The 19,153-nt window shown below is 39.9% G+C and overlaps 2 protein-coding genes across 6 annotated transcripts; one reads left to right on the top strand and one right to left on the bottom strand.

Annotated features, from left to right (window-relative positions):
- Window positions 1–2,769: 2,769 nt before the first annotated feature.
- On the top strand, window positions 2,770–10,575 carry RER1 (retention in endoplasmic reticulum sorting receptor 1). Of its 5 annotated transcripts, none has more exons than XM_035344444.1 (8): window positions 2,818–2,896; window positions 5,091–5,170; window positions 5,474–5,500; window positions 6,132–6,236; window positions 7,395–7,494; window positions 7,967–8,045; window positions 8,152–8,287; window positions 9,167–10,575. In XM_035344444.1, the coding sequence occupies exons 2-8, from the start codon at window positions 5,141–5,143 to the stop codon at window positions 9,254–9,256; spliced, it is 567 nt and encodes a 188-aa protein (XP_035200335.1). In that variant the 5' UTR covers window positions 2,818–2,896; window positions 5,091–5,140; the 3' UTR covers window positions 9,257–10,575. The 5 variants fall into 5 exon arrangements, with proteins under 5 accessions (XP_035200333.1, XP_035200331.1, XP_035200335.1 ...); XM_035344441.1 differs by having other exon boundaries at window positions 2,844–2,896; window positions 5,474–5,559; XM_035344443.1 differs by lacking the exon at window positions 2,818–2,896 and adding an exon at window positions 3,898–4,632.
- A 2,060-nt stretch (window positions 10,576–12,635) lies between these two features.
- PEX10 (peroxisomal biogenesis factor 10) lies at window positions 12,636–18,191 on the bottom strand. Its single transcript, XM_035344439.1, has 6 exons — window positions 18,027–18,191; window positions 17,766–17,846; window positions 16,834–17,240; window positions 15,846–16,021; window positions 15,432–15,567; window positions 12,636–12,872 (listed from the first exon to the last, which is right to left on the bottom strand). Exons 1-6 carry the CDS (start codon window positions 18,136–18,138, stop codon window positions 12,801–12,803), a joined length of 984 nt encoding a protein of 327 aa, XP_035200330.1. The 5' UTR covers window positions 18,139–18,191; the 3' UTR covers window positions 12,636–12,800.
- Between the last annotated feature and the right edge of the window lie 962 nt (window positions 18,192–19,153).

Raw genomic sequence — 19,153 nt, 5'->3', positions numbered from 1 at the left:
CAGGTGCTAGATTCTGCTAGGTGCTTGTCCGGTATCAAAACTAGCTGCTAACTGAGAAAACAAGCAGTAATGACAACTTTATATCCGTTACATTCATGATTACTATTCTCAAATATATTGCTGTTAGTATTCTTATCTAAAATGAAAGCAGTGATCAGGCATGCTAAAAATGTTGTCAGAGAATGGCAGTGCCATGGAAGACAGCTAAGATCCTAGAGTTCTGTGCAGAAGGGAGCATAATACACTAACACCACTTACGGGATTTGCTCTAGAATCAGCATGCTGAAAAAAATCCCATTTGCAGAAAGCCTTGGCTACATTGTTCATGTGAAGGTCTAGGTGACAGGAAGGTCTACTAGAACCTATCCACAAGGCTGGTTAGCTCTTTTGTAATTTTACAGAAACAGCTTAAAAAAGAACACCAACCTATTATGTTGTCTAAGAAAAAGCATTTATATGTTTTTATTGTTTTATGTTTAATTAGTCATTTGAAAGCAGTATGTATGAGTGAGTACTTGCATCAAATGGCTTCCTTTAAGCTTGTTTTCTGAAAAATTAATCATGAAATAAATCAACAAGATACTTTTGTCAGGGATTTTCACAGGATTTTCTTTTTTAAACCAAAGCATCTCGTCACTTTTAAGTATGCACCCAGTGTAAAGTTAAACCTAGTACTTTATGCTTACAACACTAGAGACAGACCAGCTTCTAAACAAGTGTAAGCCTGAAGAATTAACTAATTCGGTCTCAAAACAGGTGCTAGAGAGACACCCAGTGGTACAAAACTGCGTGTGCACACATGCGCACAGCAATACACATACATCACCATCCTGGCTTCAATGTCTCAGGAAGTGAGAGGCTACTGGAACAGCACCGTTTCTCTTGATCAGTTTACAGGCTATAACAGGACAATAAGGTGACTATCAAATTAAGTATTTAACAGCTTTTGGATAGCTTGTACTCATCCAAACCTTTTTCATTAAAGCCTGAAAAATTAACTGCTTAGCACTACAATTACTGTACTCTGAATTTCCTAATGTATATGTTGTCTTATAATGACAAGTAGCTATTTTTCTTTTGAGTATTTACCCAACTTATTTATATTATACAATGTAATCCATGTGGTCACCCTTTATTTTCTATGTGAGCCCTACAGATTTTTGACCAGAGTGACTAGGAAGGTGGAGAAGTCACCGACTTATTGTACACAAATAAACAGAAACAGGAAATTTTGGTGCAACTTGATGGGACAGAGCTTTGAGTTTGCTTCTTTCCGCTCAGGATACCATGAGAACGATGAATTACTTAAAATATTCTCTTGGTAAGTCATATAGGAGATGTCCCTCCATAACAGATAGTTTATTCAAGTTCTTTAAATTTTTTGATAGCTTTGACCTGGTGTTGTGGAGCACTTCATATGAGCATGTCTGCATCTGTATACATCTTTGAAGAACTGAGACTTATCAAAAATTGATGATACATGTGACTGGTTTCTACCGTTAATTGATTAACTTCTGAGGTAACTGAATTCAGCCTATGTTGGGAAGCCAGCAAAAAAATCTGAAAAACATGACTTTTCAACAAGTGTCATGAAAGACCATCAACGTAGACTAAATCAGCTTGGCAGCTTTGGGTATATATTAAAATTTAAGGGGATAAAGACCTATTTAAAAAAAGAAACATAACGCTTAACAAGTAAAAAGGCTCACAAGTTGATGTCCTGCATTGAAATCTACTCCCTGTAATTTCTGCATTAATAAACTTGCCCTCACAGTTACTTCTATCCTTGGAGAACAGCTGGTCATGGCCTAGAAAATATCACAGTATATTGCACAATTGCAATTTCCAACCCTTCTCTACATACAAATGTCCACCTCTGTTTTTGACAAGTGTTGGAACTGTCTCATATTTTTCTCCTTTATATTATTAGACCATGTTGTTAGCACCCTCACGTGCTTTGGACTCATCTACTCAGTATCTTAGCATCTAAACATCGACACCCAAAGGGATTTACAAAGTATATGAAGGCAGAAACCCTCCACTGATGAAATCAAACTTCTCCGTACTGGCTCTCCCAGATTAGAGTCAAATTTTAGAAACTCTTGAAACCAAGGATTTGACTTCCACAGCAGTCTGCAAGTTCCACAGCTGCATTAGCTTTACAGCTGATTTATTACATTGTTTAAACAGATATAAGCAGGGGGTGCTGTTTGCCTTCCTGTTCTTATAGTATAACAGAAGGTTTAGAGACTATAAAGGACATTCTATTTTAAAAATGAGGAAAATAAACGTACTGGCGGGAACTGAGCTTGTCATACTCTGCCGGGATGCCCTGTGCTGAAGGAGAGGCTGGCTGAAACCGCTCCAGCTGTACAGGAAGAGCAGATGGAAAACCAAGTAACTGCCCTTAGAAAAGTGGTAAGGACCATAGAGGAAGGGCCACAGGAGTACTGCTTTTACTCAGGGATGCGTATTTCAGAGTTTCACCACAAAACGCTCTGAGGCGGCTCGCTAAGGGCGGGAAGCGCGAGCTCCTCAGCGCCTCTCAGCGCGTGGCCACGTGCAACCCCCCCAACGCCCTGTAGGCGCCGCCTTCCCGCCCGCTCCGTGACCGCGCCCCCAGCACCACCCTCCCGCGCTCATTGGCTCGGCAGCGGGAGGGGCGTGGCGAGACCGCCCCTCGGTCCTCCCCGCGCCCTCTGCGCATGCCTCGCCTCCCCTCGCTGGGTCCTCCCGCCTCCCTCCCGCGGCCGCCAATGGCGGGTCGGCAGCGAGCCCCCCTCGCCCCTCCCGGCGTGTCCCGGAAGCGGAAGCGGGCCGGCTGCCCTCCTGCCGCCATCTTGCGGCGGCGGAGGCGGGGGGCGGGGGCGGAAGGCAGGGCCCGGCGCGGCCGCCGGTGAGTAGCGGGGATGGGTGGAGGGGAGCGACAGGGGCACAGCGACACGGGCACGGACAGCACCGGGGACAGCCCCAGCGACACCCCCCAGGCCTGGTCCTGGGGCCCCCGGGCCCGCTCCGCCCTCCCGGCGGCCGTTGCCGCGCCCCGGGCCGGGCCGCTCCCGGTGGCGGGGCCGCTCCCGGGCCCGCTCTGCCCCTCCCCGCCCCTCCTGAGCCGCTTTTCTCTTTTATTTTTTTTCCTTTTTTCTCCTCTTGGTTTCTTTTGGTGCCGTTGTTCGGCTGCTATGGTTACGGCGGTGCCCGGGGCGCCGGGTCCGCGGTGGCAGAGCCGGGGGTGGCTGCCCGGTGCCCGTCCCTCGGCCCGTTCCGTGCCCGTCACCTCGGGTGCTGCCGAGCAAGGAAGCTTCCCTCTCGAGATGAGGAAGTTCCTATACAGTGTATTGTTGCTTTTCCGAGTTACCTCCTTCATCTGTACGTTAAAAAAATCTGCGTTATGGTCAGAGGTTTCCCTGAGAACCCAGCAGCTCTCGCTGTAACGTTGCACCAGCAGTTAAATGACTTCTGGCCCCAGGTCACGGCATTTTTGACAACTCCCGGGTGCAGTGACATTCATAATGATGTTGCCATAATAGCTGTGGTTAAAACACATAGTAGCTGGAGAGCTTGTGTTCACCCTCTTGGTATTTTTCATCAGAGAAAAACTTTCTGATACAATCTAGTTTGAGTACGATTCTGCTTTCTGCTTGTAGCAACCTATTCTTTTGTTTCTTTTGTTAATCTCTGTGTATCTTTCTGATCCTTGGCATTATTGGTCTGGCCGGAGGGTTGGCACTGCTCCTTATGCTGAACAGTGAAGTTTTGTGTCACATTCTGAGAGGAGTTGCTGTTGTTTGGGTTTAATTGTGTCCCCACACCACTGAGATCTGGCTTGGGTCCTGAACTGTAAACCAGCTCCAATGCCAAAGATCGCTCTTCTTGCTTTATTACAGGTCTTTAAGTAAATATTGTAAACGGTGAAAAATAGTAAGTTAAATTCTTCAGCTTCGTCATGTGATGCTTTACTCTGTGCTGCTGAAACTGAGCCAGTGAGGGCTCTTCTGGGACACAGCGCTATCTGCTTGTGCTCCTTAGGCTGCTGGGGAAGAACTGCATGCAGGATAAGCAGGCACGTGTAATCCAATATATCACAACTTTTTACACCAAGCAAAGTGTCTACTCCATCAGGAAACCATGGGTAGGCTCGCGTATGTGATCTGTCACCGGGTGTACGTTGGTTAACGTTTGCAGGATTGGTGTGTCAGGTCTGCTGCTGGCACAGATTCGGGGCGTTCGTAGCTGTAAAATGACCGGTGGGAAGGTGAGAGGTTGGATGTTTGACATCCTTAGAGAACTGTTGTCTGATCAATTGATTGGATGTTTTTTGTTATGCCCTTGCATTCCTGGACATTTCAAACCCACCCCAAATAAAGCACAAAATGCTACTCAGGTAATAGTGCTGAGTAATTTCTTTCCTCTGCAGTGCAGGGGAGGGGGAGAATAGTAATTACTTCCTTTTTACCTGTAATGAAAATGTCCGTATCTGTTCTGTATGAGTTTCTATTTGATTTTTTTTTTCCTTAGTAATGTTTCACAGATCTGTATGGTCACGTGAGCCTCCTGAGGTGCTGACACAGGAGCGAAAGCACTCCGGCTATCCCAGAGTTTAGTCCCACCCACAGAAGGGGACTCCAGGAAGTAATGTCAGGGATTACTTCTGATGATGTGGCAAAAATGTTTCTGTTTAAAATCCAGTTTATTTTGCTTGGTTTATATATTCAAGTGAATGATAAAGCTGTGTTGAGCTTAACAGAAGTGAAAAGTAAAGATCTTAAATTGGTAGCAGAAGCACATACTTAAAAATAATTCCCTAGGTAATTTTTATTTTACCCAAGTCCAGAATCCTGCCCCTGGTTTTTATGATTACAATTTTACTCATGCATGAAACTTCTCTGTGACTGCTAAGCTGCTTGTATTCCTTCGATAAATGGGTGCATTTTGATGATGTAGGTGCGTATGGTAAAGGTTTGTGTCTCTAACCACAGGTGTGCAGTTCTGAAGTTAAAAAGCTTCGCTGTCTAGTTACCTGGTATTTGAAAATCCTAAGCAGCTTTTAAAAAATATGTATTTATTTTGGTTTTGTTCTTTGCCTTTAGACTCTGAGGTGACAGGAGGGTGGTGCTGCAGTACATATCTCAATGCTTAGATGTTAGAACTCAGCTCCTGCCTTACCAAGGTGAAGATGTCTAACGAGGCTCATTCCTGCATTTCTGTATGGACTTTTTTCCCCTCCCTAAAATGGATTAGATCCTCTCTGGCCTTTGTAAAAATACCATTTTCTTTACTTTCTTGACAATTTCTTCTGGAAATGAATTTCTTTGCCCTCTCTGTAAGAATACTTCAGTAAAAATATTTTTTCAAACAGTTATCTGAAAGAATGTCATATGTAAACATTGGTTCAGATGATGTGCTGTGAAGCTGCACTGAGCTTAGGTAACATTTAAAACAAAAATCTATGTGTTGTGTTTTATTTCTACAGCAACCATGTCAGAAGGGGACAGTATTGGTGAGTCTGTTCATGGAAAGCCTTCTGTGGTCTATAGATTTTTCACAAGACTTGGACAGGTTGGTTTTCTGTAGGATTTCTGTGACTACATCAGAAGAAGGTCTCAGTGCAACTTCTTAACCGTGTTACTTTTTGGATCAATTGTTGAAATATTACAATTTGTACAAATTTATTTTGAAATGTTTTAGAAATAGACAGCATACTACAGTATGTAGCTTAATGGAATACATAATGGGGGGGGGGGGGTGATGCTGCACTGCGATAATACGTTGCTGCCCTACAAAATGAGGAGTTACCTTAGATTCCCTGCCAGAATGGTCCTAAGGAAAGTAAACTTAAGGAAAATAAACAATGAAATACTGAGGATCTAAGTCTCTTTATGATGTCCCAAGCATTAGGAGTTGGTGGTGGTTGTTGTTGTTTTTTTTTGTGTTTTTTTTGGCCTTTGTGGAAATAGAGAACTTGTATTTTCAAATGCTTACAAGCATGTTTATAATAAAGAATAATAATATTTCATGTTTTTCTCCTTCCCAAAGTGTCTTTACTTGCTATTTCTAATGCTACCTTGTAATATACATTATTCGTTGCGCACGGCGTATTTTACTGATGGACGCTTTGTATTTTTTCCTAGATCTACCAATCGTGGTTAGACAAGTCTACTCCATATACTGCAGTGCGATGGATTGTAACTTTGGGTCTGAGTTTTATCTACATGATTAGGGTTTATTTACTGCAGGTAGGAAAACTGGATTTACTGCTCAGATAGTATTAGGTATCATTACTCTTCTATTTATTGTGTTATGAGTATTTATGAAGTATACTACTTTGGAATTACTGTATCATTAAAACACACTAAATTAGTCTGAAGTGACACCATGTCTTGTTGGTGTTGAACTTGCAGCCTCAGACTGAAGAGTTTGTGAATGCGTAAGAACTTATTTGATGGTAGCAGAAGGTGGAAACACTCCAGTAATTCTGATGAAATTACATAATAAAGTTCTGAAAACTCTTTTGCAATTAAGTTTTTATTTTTAAAGCTGTGTAGCTTGTTCAGGAGCCAGTGGTTACCTTCTGTCATGCAAAGCATAAAGAACTGCTTTTTCGGCACTTCTGTCACTGCAGGCCATCAGCAGACTATTCCTGCACTAATCAGATGCCTCTATTTCATGTCAATCTCCAATTCAGTTAAGAGCTTGAGAATTCTTGTTCCTAAAAACTAAAGATTACAAATTGAATGTGAAAACCATACAGATGGTAGTAATAGGAACATTTAAGTGATTGAAGCCTGCAAAGATTATTTTAAAAATTGTTGCTTTTATGCTATTTACTTCTTTTATACTGTTTTTATGATACCTACATCTTGAACGTAGAAACCAGATGCTTGAGAAAAGCTTTAATTAAGCGCATTAATACATCAGAGATTTGCACTACTCATATTTTAAGGCTTGTAGTAATTACTATATTAGATTTACTGTAATAAAACTTAGAAATTGTTTAACTTACAAAGGGTGATAAATTTTTCATCTTTTCTTATTTGTCTTGCAGCAAGTTTAATCAATATTTAAGTAACTTTAAATGGAAGCTATTACATATGTTAGCTGTCAGTACACAAATATCAGAAAATATCTTAATTGAAAGAAGGGCCAAGAACTCTCAGAGGGTAGATTCATGAAGGTGATTTCATCTATTCCTAGAGTCTGAATGTTTATCTTATACACTGAGAATATTGTCTTTTTTAGACAAATACAGAAAACTTTTCATGTGAATGTGAGGATATAGGAAAGTGCTTCTTTGGGAAGAGACAAAAAACATTGTTTCATCTTGAAAAATCACTATCTGAAAGTAGTTTTCAGGAATTCTTTAATCTTAGTTCTCTTTTTCCTCTTTTCTTCAGGGTTGGTACATTGTGACATATGCCTTGGGAATCTACCATCTAAATCTCTTCATAGCTTTCTTGTCGCCAAAGGTAGACCCCTCTTTAATGGAAGATTCAGGTAGGATGAACAGTTCATTCCGCAATAATTCTCAACTTAGTCAAACTGCCAGCTCATTTTGTCTGACGGAGTAAGGTTAAGTGTGTGCAATTTCAGCCTGACCATTGCACTTTTGAAATTACAAAAAGTCTGTGCTACTTGATATTAGGAGTTGTTACAAAGTTTGTCTTTAAAATGTTTCTCTTTTGGGGGTTTGAACATGTTCCATATTGTATAAGTGTTCTATATTTATACAGAAGTTTTATGTTGCTTAAATTCTCCCTGTAATGAATCAAATGACCTGGCACTGATTTTTATCTTTCTCTTATGGGAAATGAACCCTGTTATATTAACACAGACACTGCAGTGGGATCTTTGCGTACAGTGAAAATTTGTTTTTTTTTTTCTTAAGATTAAAAAAGAGTCTGTGAGGGAGGTTGATCTTTGTTTGTTGGTTGTTTTTTTTTTTTTTCAATTTTTATGTTTTCTTCAGATGATGGTCCTTCCTTACCTACAAGACAAAATGAAGAATTTCGGCCTTTCATTAGAAGGCTCCCAGAGTTTAAATTCTGGTGAGTGGATCTATCTGTGTACACTTTGTTTCTGAAACGTTTAAATATCTGCATCAAATTAGTGGTGACTAGGGTTGAAGGATTAATTGTTAATGTTATTTTTAAGGCACTCTGCCACTAAAGGCATCCTGGTTGCTATGGCATGTACGTTCTTTGAGGCTTTCAACGTTCCAGTTTTTTGGCCAATCCTTGTGATGTACTTCATTATGCTGTTTTGTATCACTATGAAGAGGCAAATCAAGGTAACTTGCCAAGAACAGATAGTAGCACTTGATGTCAAAATGTATAGTATTGTGTCAAACTATACATCCATCCACTTTATAATTTTTTATAATTATACTTTTTATAATTTTATAATTATAATTACTACATGTGTATATTTCTTTCACTTGAAGGCCTTACGCTTGAGCATTAGTTGTATATTTGCAACTTTGAGCAAATATGGATAGCAAGAAACAAAAATACTTGGAAAAAGCTTCATACGCTACATATACAACATCTGATACTTACTTCCAAACAGTTGTGATCTTAAATTTCAGTCAGTTTTTTATACAGGATGTCTCAAAATTTCTGATTCACTTCCTTTCTTCAGTTACCTATGGCTGCTTTAAATTAAGAAGTCTTTTAGGGTCTTTGGTGGATTAAAAGGGGAGTTCTGACAAATTTGCCCAAGCCAAGTGGATGGAGAGAAGGGGAATAAAAACAAAGGCAAATAATTCAGACCCATTTTTTAAGAAACTACTTAAAATTTGTTTTCAAATTTTTGATTTTAAAAGGAGAAGCATTTCTTTCCAGACACGTAGGATTTTGGCTAAGTACCAGTACTCAAAGTTGTAAAGTGAAGGGTAGGAAATTAATATCTTTATATTATATCCAGTTTTCTGCAATCCCCTAATCAGTAAACTTCACTGTACTATATATGTTGTTGGCTAGAGCCAAATTTTATATTTAGAAGACTGAGCTCATAGCATTATTTAAATGTAAACTGGTTCATGATTTGCTATTACAATGCTGAAGAACTGTTTTCATAGAGGACTTTGTAATTTATATTGTGTATTATGAAACACGTTTGTAAATATTATCTAAGTTTCTTGCCCCTAAAAACTGTTTTTTCTTTACAGCATATGATAAAGTACAGATATATACCCTTCACACATGGCAAGAGGAAATACAAAGGGAAAGAAGATGTGGGAAAGACCTTTGCTAGCTAGAAGATACAATCAACCTGTTGACCAATTCTACTTATAACTAAAGGAACGATTTTGAGCCATTGTAACAATGCCTTTTTTCTTCATAAAATGATTGAGTGGTGACAAAGCAGTTGAAGTTTCATTTTAAGAGGATCTTGCTATTTTTATCTGAAATATCAGTTTCTTGAAGAAACTGGCATTCTAACCAAATTGCATTGAGTTTGTCTTTTGTAAGAAGTTGGAGAAACTTTGGATAATCCCATGGATTTGGGATAACGGATTTCTTTCAGGATCCATTGCACTGGAGAGATTAATGGCTTTGAGTTGGATATTTTTACATAGTTCTCCTCAATGTCACCCTGAAGTGCTGTGCACGTATGTGGAGGAAGAAAAAGTCAGGTGGCACGCACACATGATGCTGTTTTCTGCTTCATGGCCATGTGCTATTTTCATACAAAAATTCAATAGACCTAAGTAGATGCAGAATTTAAGCCAGTTTGCTAAATGCATGGTATTACTGAGTCATAAATATAAATAGGAGTAAGAAATCTACAAAATCATGGGTTTTTCAGTAGGGGAAAAAAAATGTATAGCTTCTAAAGTAACTCATTTCTGTTAGGTTTTAATGCCAGTTTCACCATTCCATCTCCTAGCAGATGCTCAAATTGGGCTCTTTCATGATGACTCAAAACTTTGTTCACAATCTATGACCATTTCCTTTGAGGACCTGGAGTTATAAATATATATATATATTAATTGTTATTAGTTGAAATTTCTTTCATACCCAAGGGTTGCTTGATTAGTTTAAGCTGACTTCATGCAGCCCCTTCAAAATATACCCAAACTGGCCATAGGAGACAACTTTGTGGGTTTTAACAAAGGTTTTCATTTTCTATGGGAAAAAAAAAAAAAATCAGAGATAAATGACCTGCATGTAAACTTTTTCATGTGATACAACTGCAGTTTTATTAAGTGACTTTTTAATTCCAAAATTTATTAAAAGACAGTGTCCCCCTTTGCTTGTTCTCTATTATCTTTATATATTTATATGTATAGATAGATGACAGTATTTATGGATTCTTCTCAGTAGTGATTACCCTCAGCAGTTATCTTCATGTGATGCCTATTATAGCTCTTCAGGGAATATTCACTGGCAGAAAGTAGAAAAAGATTAGCTCTTCGAATATTCTGAATAGAGAATAGTGGCAATTTCAACAGACACCTAATTGGAAAATGTATGTAAGGAACCCTTTTATCTGATTTTGTCAAATGAAGTCATTATGGAGCCCTGGAATTCAGTCTTTGGTAAACCTGGAAAAGTTAAAGGTAGTTTCAGTTGACGTTGGCCTGTTGTTGTTTTTCGTTTATGTGTATGTAATGTCAAACTTTAAGTTACAGAAACACTATCCAGAAAGGGCCTTACAAAAGTACCAGTCATGGATGTTTGCAGTTCATTGCTTAAAAACCTGGAAGTCTTGATTTGGAGGAGCTGTCTTCAGGTTTCCTGGAGTCTCTGAATATGAGGGCAAATCAGGGAGGAAAGTATGGGTTTTTTTTGTTTGTTTGTTTGTTTTTTGTTTTCTATTTATTACTGTTAAAATTAGTAACTGGGATGATTCCTGCTAAACAATGGGAAATTAAAGACAGTCATTGCAAATTAGAAACTTCTACCTCCACTTAATTTCTAACTTAAGTGGCAGCATAAAGAATGAATGCCTTCTCATTCTTAGGTAACAGCTGTTCTTCCTTTGTGGGATTAGCAGTTTTCAAATATGTATTGTAGATGACATTGAGACAACTGAATAGTTCCCTAGCTGAATCTCAGCTTGCAAAGGCCAGACAAGTTTGATGGCATTTTGTTAAACTGCTTTATTTTTACCACTTACAAGTGCTAAAAATAAGTTACCCTTACAGAATGCATGAAAAACTTGACAACTTCACAGCTACTTCTCAGTCATCAATTGCTTCCTACTTGTTTCTATGTGCAATTAATTATCTTTCCTTGCTGTTTCCCTAGATGATTACAAGGTAGTCATTTCCTTAGCTGGTCATGTTTTGAGTCATATGGACCATTTTTCTTCCACCCTTGTCTCTACAGTTTTAGCAGGTGGGGCATGCCTGGAGGTTTTCTGGTGTAAGAAAGGGATGGTATTGGGACTCTGAAAGCCAGCTTTTGTAAAGTAATGCTGAAGTGTTGGCATTATTTTTTACTGGCAACTCTTTTCATTCCATATATAGATACAATGAAATGTTCAACTAACTTTATTGGAGGATTTATAACACTTGAAGACTTAATTATTAACTAGCTAACCAGGATCTCTACAGTATGAATAACTATCTTAAAAGTGCTTACTGTAGCATGCCTCCTCCCCACCCCAAGTCCATATTCAGTGCTGTTTGAGAAATACTAACTGAAACTAACTCGTAATCCACAGAGGGGATCATTAGGATTTCCCCCTCCGTTTGTATTTAAGAAAAGAAATTAACTTAATCTTGTATATTTTCAATCATGAATTCAGAAGGTGCGTTAACAGTTCATTATCTAGTTTTTTTCTCTGCTGCTCTACCTGTATAACTGAACTAGTAATAACTTAAGGGAATGAACCTTGATGAGGTGATGCTGCTGAAACCCTCCTCGTTTATACTGCAACATACTGGCTTAGCTTAATTAACCCCTATTGCCATACAGAAGGGTAGGGGGCTTGTGGCTGAAGTCAGCTTTTTTCCTGTGTTAGGCTGTAGAAAATGCCACACAGACAAAACTTAAGCTGTGTTATAAAATTAACGTTTTAGAGTTGAGCAGTTTGCTATTAGTATGCATAGTAGGACTTCTTGAAACAACATTTCTATAGACTAGATGTCTGGAATACTTGATGAAAAGCCTTGATATCAATAGTGGTAGAAGAAGGTGGAGCTTTCAAACTCAACGCTAATTCATCAGTGTGCAGAATTATCTGTACCCTGCATTACTTTGGCCTCGCATCTGTTGCTTCTGTTGATCTTAGGGAAAGAGAGTTTGTAAATCAAGGCAACCTGCCTCATTATTAACCTTGGTAGGAAAATGGATAGTGTGTGACATACACTTCTCATCAGAAATTCCACTGCAGTTAAACTAAGGATCTGTGTACAGCTTGTTTTTTCTCCAAAGTCTACAGCAAAGAGCAGGACTACTATAATGCAACAAGAGAAAGGGAGTCTTAGATACAGTAGAATGTTACTAATGCCTTAAGCATGTTATAAAAGGTTGGAAGACTTGTTATTCAGACTTACATTTAGAGAGCAAGAAGATGACTGAAATTTTTCATTGTCCAAAGTGAAGAACAGTATTATATTTGTGGTAAGCACTTTTTAGATAGACATTTTAATATGGTCAAGAACCACGTCACAAGAAACAGGAGAGTAGAGGCAGAAATAGATTTATTTTGTAAAACAGGAATGAAGTGCCATCTTGTACAGGCAGTTACCAGTTTTACAATAAAGCCTTGTTCTTGGACTAATTTAAGCCGTATGACCACTTTGTAAAGGGTATGAGTGAAGACCCTTGTCATGAAATGAAATTTTTCCTTTACATTTGGTAGTGACGTAGGTAGATCAGTTTCTGAGGATGAAACTTCTCTCTGCACAGTGGACATTCTGTCTACGAGAAAAAAAAATCATATTAAATTGCTGTATTTAAAAGATCAAAAATAAAACTTAAAAAAAATCCAAATACTGACTGCTTCTAGAAAATAGTGAGCTCCTGTAATTAAATCTATTTTTTTAGTCTAGTTTGTGATACAAGCTTAACCATGTAAAGTCTTGTAAGCTAGGCTAACTTAAAGAGCAATTTGAGGTGCTGTTTAAAATATACCCTTAAGCCTGTGGCTGTTTTACACAACATACAACAACTTACCTTGAAGCAACTTCATAACCTTGGAGAACAGAAACCTTTTGGATTTTCACCTACAAAGAAGCCTGTCTGGCAAAACTCCTCAAATAGTCATTGCAATTTTATTCACATGTTCTGTTACCCGTGAATATTGACAAGTAATGCTGCCACATATTCTTTTCAGATGTGTTTTTTTTTTTCCCTCTTTGTACTTAAATTAATTTATCTTACTTTTATTTGCCCCTGAGCTAGTAGACTGCTAGTCTCTTTATTGCCGTTCTTCACCCAAAATATCTATTTATACTACATTTATACACATTTTTACTCAAGGTGTATTACAGTCCAGTTTCATTGCAAGGTTTGTTACAGAATTTCAGGCAGTCTTTCTCAGTTGTATTGTCCTGAGTTTTCCCAACAAATGCCGTGCTTTTACTTGCTATTTAACAGGCATTTCCTGAAGCAGTAAGTCAAAAACTGGATAGATTCTTAACAATTTTTCTGGTGTCTTTTTTTTTTTTTTTTTAATTCTAGGAAGAAATACTACTACTACAGTTAATTTTGCTATTTGTGAAGAAAAATGACAGGGCCACTATAAGGAAACATTCATATATGACAGAAGTAGTATTTAAAGATATTAGATGTGTGTTTAAAAACTATTTAGCTATTCTAAGATCTGTTAAATTTGTGTATCTTTGCTTGGTGAATCCATTAGGAGAATCAAAGGATTTCACGTTGGCACATTTGAAAAGACTGAAACTTATCATCTTATAAGCGTTGTCAATGTTAAGAAAAAAGTCACTATACCTGAAACGAAAAAAATGCTGTACCATGGACTTTGAACTGCTCTGGGTAAATTAGTTACCAAGTCTTTAGGGCGAAGAATAATGTAAAGATGCCATTATAGTGAAAGGATGCTTTCAAGTATGAAAGGCCACTGCGTAATGAATTTTTAATACTTCTAGCTACAGCTGTGTGCATCTGGGACATCTTTCTTTGGAATAGGCAACAATGCAAAAAATAAGTCCTCTAACAGATCTGGCTCTATTGCCTGTTAGTACTTACACTGAAAACGGTCAGCTGAAATTGTCAGTAGCCTTCTGTGGACTTCTATACTCAAAACTTTAAAGCCTAGACTTCAGTTGACGCAACTTCATACAGGGCAATTTCGAATGCTAACTTGTGAAATTCTTCATTAATTTTCCAGTTAGAGTTGTTATGGGAAGTGAATACTGATCTTCATTCTAGATTACAGGAACAACTTTTTTTTAGGATGCACACTCCTCTAAAGGACCAAATAAGATTGAGTAAAGCCACAATGCAAAAGGATCATTACCTAAATTATTCTAATTATTCCCTGCAATTAGATGGAACCATTTCTACCCCAGTTTCTGGCAGCATTCAGGCCAGACTGATGAACACTGGCTAGGTCTTTACAAACAAATTTGAAAAGACTCTGGATGTTTCCTGATACACATCAGGATGTTGTTTGTTTACAAGCTGCATTCTGTTTTGTTGTTTTCAAATGATCCATCTATTGTAGAACTTAAGAGCTTGTGTAAGTATAATCTTGGTGGATTTACATACAGGTCTTTTCATAGTGATTCTTTGACTACAGTGATTTGAGTGTCAAGATCCATCTGGGGTCCTTGGGAAGTACTCTGACAAGTAGTATTTGATTCTACCACAGCTATACTAATATCAGTGTCAGAAAATTTAAGTACGTTATACACTTCTAAAACAGCCCCAGCGATACACCAGAGTTATAGCACAGGCATAACCTGTGAGGCAAAGATTTTATTTCTAAGTGGTAGTTGTCTTTTTTTCTGTTGAACAGTATTTTCTCAGAAAGTAAATTGATAACACCTTATTCCAAGATATCTATAAAATCCTTAATGGATGAAAATTGTGTTATTTCATTAATCCAGACCAAAATCCAAGTCTTTTCATGTTAAGAGCTAGCTCAGTTCAGTTGTAGCTTAGTTCTTTTTACAGGAAATTAGAACACTATCAACTTTGTTTTTTGCAGCCAGAATTATAACCAAGGTCTTCAGATAAAGGAATTACATTTGTGTCTGACTTCCGCAGTTAGTCCAATTACATTTCAGTGGCTGGATGAGAAAAGTGCATACCTTATTTACCTAATCTATGTAACCCATAGCCATTTTAATTTAATAAAACATATGGGTCCTGGTAAAGTCTTGTGTGGGGATTTTGAGTGCCTTAGTGAGGGAAAAGGTATTACTTCAATAACCAGCCTGACAGGTATTTTCAAGTAGAAGTTTCATAATGTTTACCCCTTCCAGCCTCTATCTGTCCCTCTGTACTTACTCTGGTGTTACACCATTCTGTGATGCATTCCCAGCAGAACAGGTGGCCGCAAGGTGTGGCTGTTGTGTGTCTCCGTTCTTCCAAACACAAAGTGCAGCGGGAGTGGCGCCCAGTAGCTTTTTCCTTGGTCATATTTCTAATTAACAGAGGTAGGCATTAATTAATTTTGTGTAGCCTGCTTGCAAGAAAAAATTGTCAACACAGAATCCTAAAGTAACCCCCACCTTTGAGTACTAACCCTTTTTGTGAAAGTCTCATACATAAAAGCAAAGCATGAAATGCAATGCTTAGAACAATGAGGCAAGTGTCAGCTGTTACATTACATCAGGTTCTAACTCAAGTGCTCCCCTGTTCATGAAAGCTATTACATTTCCAACACTTGCTTCTACCGCTTTTCTAGTAAGATCATCATACTTCTGAGGAGCCAGGCTGCGGTGTAGTTTCCATTCCTGCCTTGCTCTTTGCTTTTGTTTGAAGCTGTACATCTGAACACCAATTGTCAGAAGAAGATGAAAGAGCGAAATTATTCCAAGAAACTTGTAACTTGATCGAATGTTCTGATCTTCTCCTTGCAGTCCTCCAAAACGCAGCTGCATAATACACACAAAGAGGGATGTTTAGTTGCTGAAGTTTTACGAAGCTACACCTCTCCCTCCTCCATATCAATAAGTTACTGATTTGGGATTTTCATTTCTGTCCAAAAAAATGACAAGTTTCTAGGAGTGATCAACCTGCCGGTCAGCTGTTTTTTTTTGTATGTCTCATGTGTCATGGATGCATCTTGTTCAGTTAGGCTACACTTAACTGCTGTTTGTGCAAGGATCATTTGTCTCGGGCTGTCTGTCTGTCCATGTAAAGCTATTGCTGTAATCGGATTGCTGTTAGGTAGCTCTGAGCCAACAGTCAAACACTTCATTTCCATGCTGACAGGATATTTTGACCAGGGAATTACTGAGGAGTCTTGTGTCTATGTGTTTCTGGGCCAGTGGCTGGGGATGCCTTTCAGAAAGACACTCCTTGAAAAAAATGTGAAATTAAGCTTGTCATACAGAAAAATACTATCTAAATGTGTATTTATTTTTGTTCAAAACTGTATTTCCTGTGGATTTATTAAGCTGCTTTTTGTCTATCTGTAGAAGACAGGCTGGATTAGACAGTATTCTAAGGTTATATAGGGTAATTACTTGTAACAGTATGTTCACATTCATTAGTCATAACCTTTCAACTGGAAAGAATAACCCCTCTATAAGGTATTAAAAATTTCCCTATCACCCAGTCTGCACTGCTCATATCATAATCAGCTATAGCCAAGTTCTGTATCCCTTTTACACACGCTGCATCCCAAAAGAAGCCAAAATACTGCAGTGGATATCATCTTCAAACAATAAGTAGATCCACTTACGTATCTGATTCCTGCAATTCTTTTAGATAGGTGATAAAAAGTGCCATGGATGTAGAATACTGCCAGATGTAGTCGATGAAGCAAAGGAATGGATTGTTTAAGAATGTACACAATTTGTAAGGCTGTTTTCTTCTGCTGATCTGTAAGTTCCCTGACTTGTCTCTGTATCCAGTTTCGTATTAAGGTCCTACAGGATAAGCCAAGCGCTGGGTTGCTCTGCAAGGTTCTTGCCCCATCAGCTTCAAGCTGCAGCTCATGTTCCAGATGCAGCAATCCCTTTTCTAAGTAATAGGGTACTACAGTATGAAGAGAAATGAAGACGGCTCGTCGAAGAAAAGAAGGTACCCTTTTCTTGGTTGAGTCAACTTGGACAATGTTAACGTATTCTTCACCCAGAGTTTGGTAACCTAAATAACGCATGTAACAGAAAACAAGCACGGTAAGACAGCAATCATAATACCATTCTCTGTATGGTTGCGCAGTGCTGACAGGCTGCTCGGATCGGAACAGATACTAGGTTTTGGATTTCAGAAGTAGCTGCCTTTTTTGTGTTGAATGAGATGAGCACTGTATTTACATCAGCATTTGATATCTGCAATAGTTTTAGGCCTAAAGCAGGGATACATTTTCATAATGTCATCCTCCCTTTTTTAAAAAGAACTTTTGCTTTTAAAAGAACACATGTATCTGGATTGATAAACAGAATTTGAACTCAAATTTCAGTGGTTAGCGTGTTTAATAAAAGGCATTTATAAAAAATCAACTAAAAAGTCCCATTAAAAAAAAAAAGTCACTGTCAAGCCATCTTACACTAGCTGGTGGTCACCCAAACACAGCTCATACCCGGAGCAGAAAGCTTTTTTTTTATTATATATATTTTTTTTTTACACAGAAGAAACACTAGATACTAAATAAATGGCTGGGCCCGTTACCTGACAGAGTGGTGAGGACGAAGTAGGCCACATCAGAAAGCAGTTCGATCTCTCTCCTCCACTCCAGCCACTTCTTAGCACCTAAGAGCAGAGCACCGTTACGCTCGTTTTACATAAATTCACGCTAAGCCCTCCTTCGGCAGTGACTCCTCACAGACCCCTCCGCACCCGACCCCACAGAAGCCGCACGGAGCCGAGTCGGGGGGAACCCGCCCCGCGGTCCCGGGCCCGGCAGCACCCCCCGGCCGCCCCGGGCGGTACCCGCGAGGCCGTGCAGGGCGCTGCCGGCAGCGCTCCGCAGCCCGCTGCGGTACAGCTCGTCCTTCTGCCCGCTCCGCACCACCCGCGCCGGCCCGGCCTCGGCCAGCGCCATGACGGCGGCGGCGAGGGCGGGAAGTTGAGGGGTAGGCGGGGGCCACGGCAGCCACCGCCCCCCTGACGGCTGCCCCGCCTCAGCCGGCGGCCGGTGCCCACCTCAGGCGGTCGGTTCGTCCCCTCGGGGGTCGGACCGGTGCCGGTTCCCCCTCGGAGGCCGTCCTGGAAGCGGGTCCCCCCTCAGGGGTCGGCCCGAGTCCCGCAGCCATCCTCTCCTCAGCGCACCGCCATTACAAGATGCTGCCTGTCTGCCTCTTGCCGTCCGTTCGTTTTTATCAACACGTTTTTAGTGTTTTTCCCTTTGGTGACTTATCAGTAAACTCAGTTTTGCAAAACGCGTAGGGAAAGGGGAAGCTAAGCGCTTCGGCGGTGGAAGGGGTTTATTTGAGAACATCGCTGCCCTGAGTGGGTCCCGGTCGGTGTTTGCCAGAAGGGCTCGTGGCCGGCGGTGCCGCAGGTTGCTCCCTCTGGCTGTAAAACGATGCAAGGAGAAATGTGAGGACATTTCTTCCAGCACGGCGGCAGGGGGAGCGCCTGCATTAGGAAACACCCGCAGTTTCCCTCAATTCTCCCAGGCACCGCGCGCTTTCCTCTGAGGCCTCGGTGTAGCGCCGTGACCCGAGCTGTGCTGAGGGAACAGGCTGGAAGCTGCTGCCCCAGCTTACAGCGTCCTTAAAAATACGAACCTAAACCTCCTGGCCAACCCTTCGACATTTTCGTCTAGAACTATAGTTGCTTCATACTCCCCGGTGTTTTGATCTTGTTTCAAGTGAGGGCTGTGATTCCCCCAGTCTCACATATTTAGCAGCTCTATCGTCAAGAAAAAATAACAAATGTGGGAAGATTATGGTTAAAATTACAAGCCTTGGTAACCTCATCTTAAAAAATACTGGTTGTCACTTCAACATCGCATAGGCAGTGCAGCAAGTGCATCTAAATTACAGTTTAATCTCCCTACTCTCTGTGGTAGGTTCTGTAGTCTCATATATTAAGGCTTCCTCAAGCAGTCGAGG

Source organism: Oxyura jamaicensis, chromosome 21 (assembly GCF_011077185.1).
Source record: "Oxyura jamaicensis isolate SHBP4307 breed ruddy duck chromosome 21, BPBGC_Ojam_1.0, whole genome shotgun sequence".
NCBI lineage: Eukaryota > Metazoa > Chordata > Aves > Anseriformes > Anatidae > Oxyura > Oxyura jamaicensis.
This window is presented reverse-complemented; position numbering and strand designations above follow the sequence as displayed.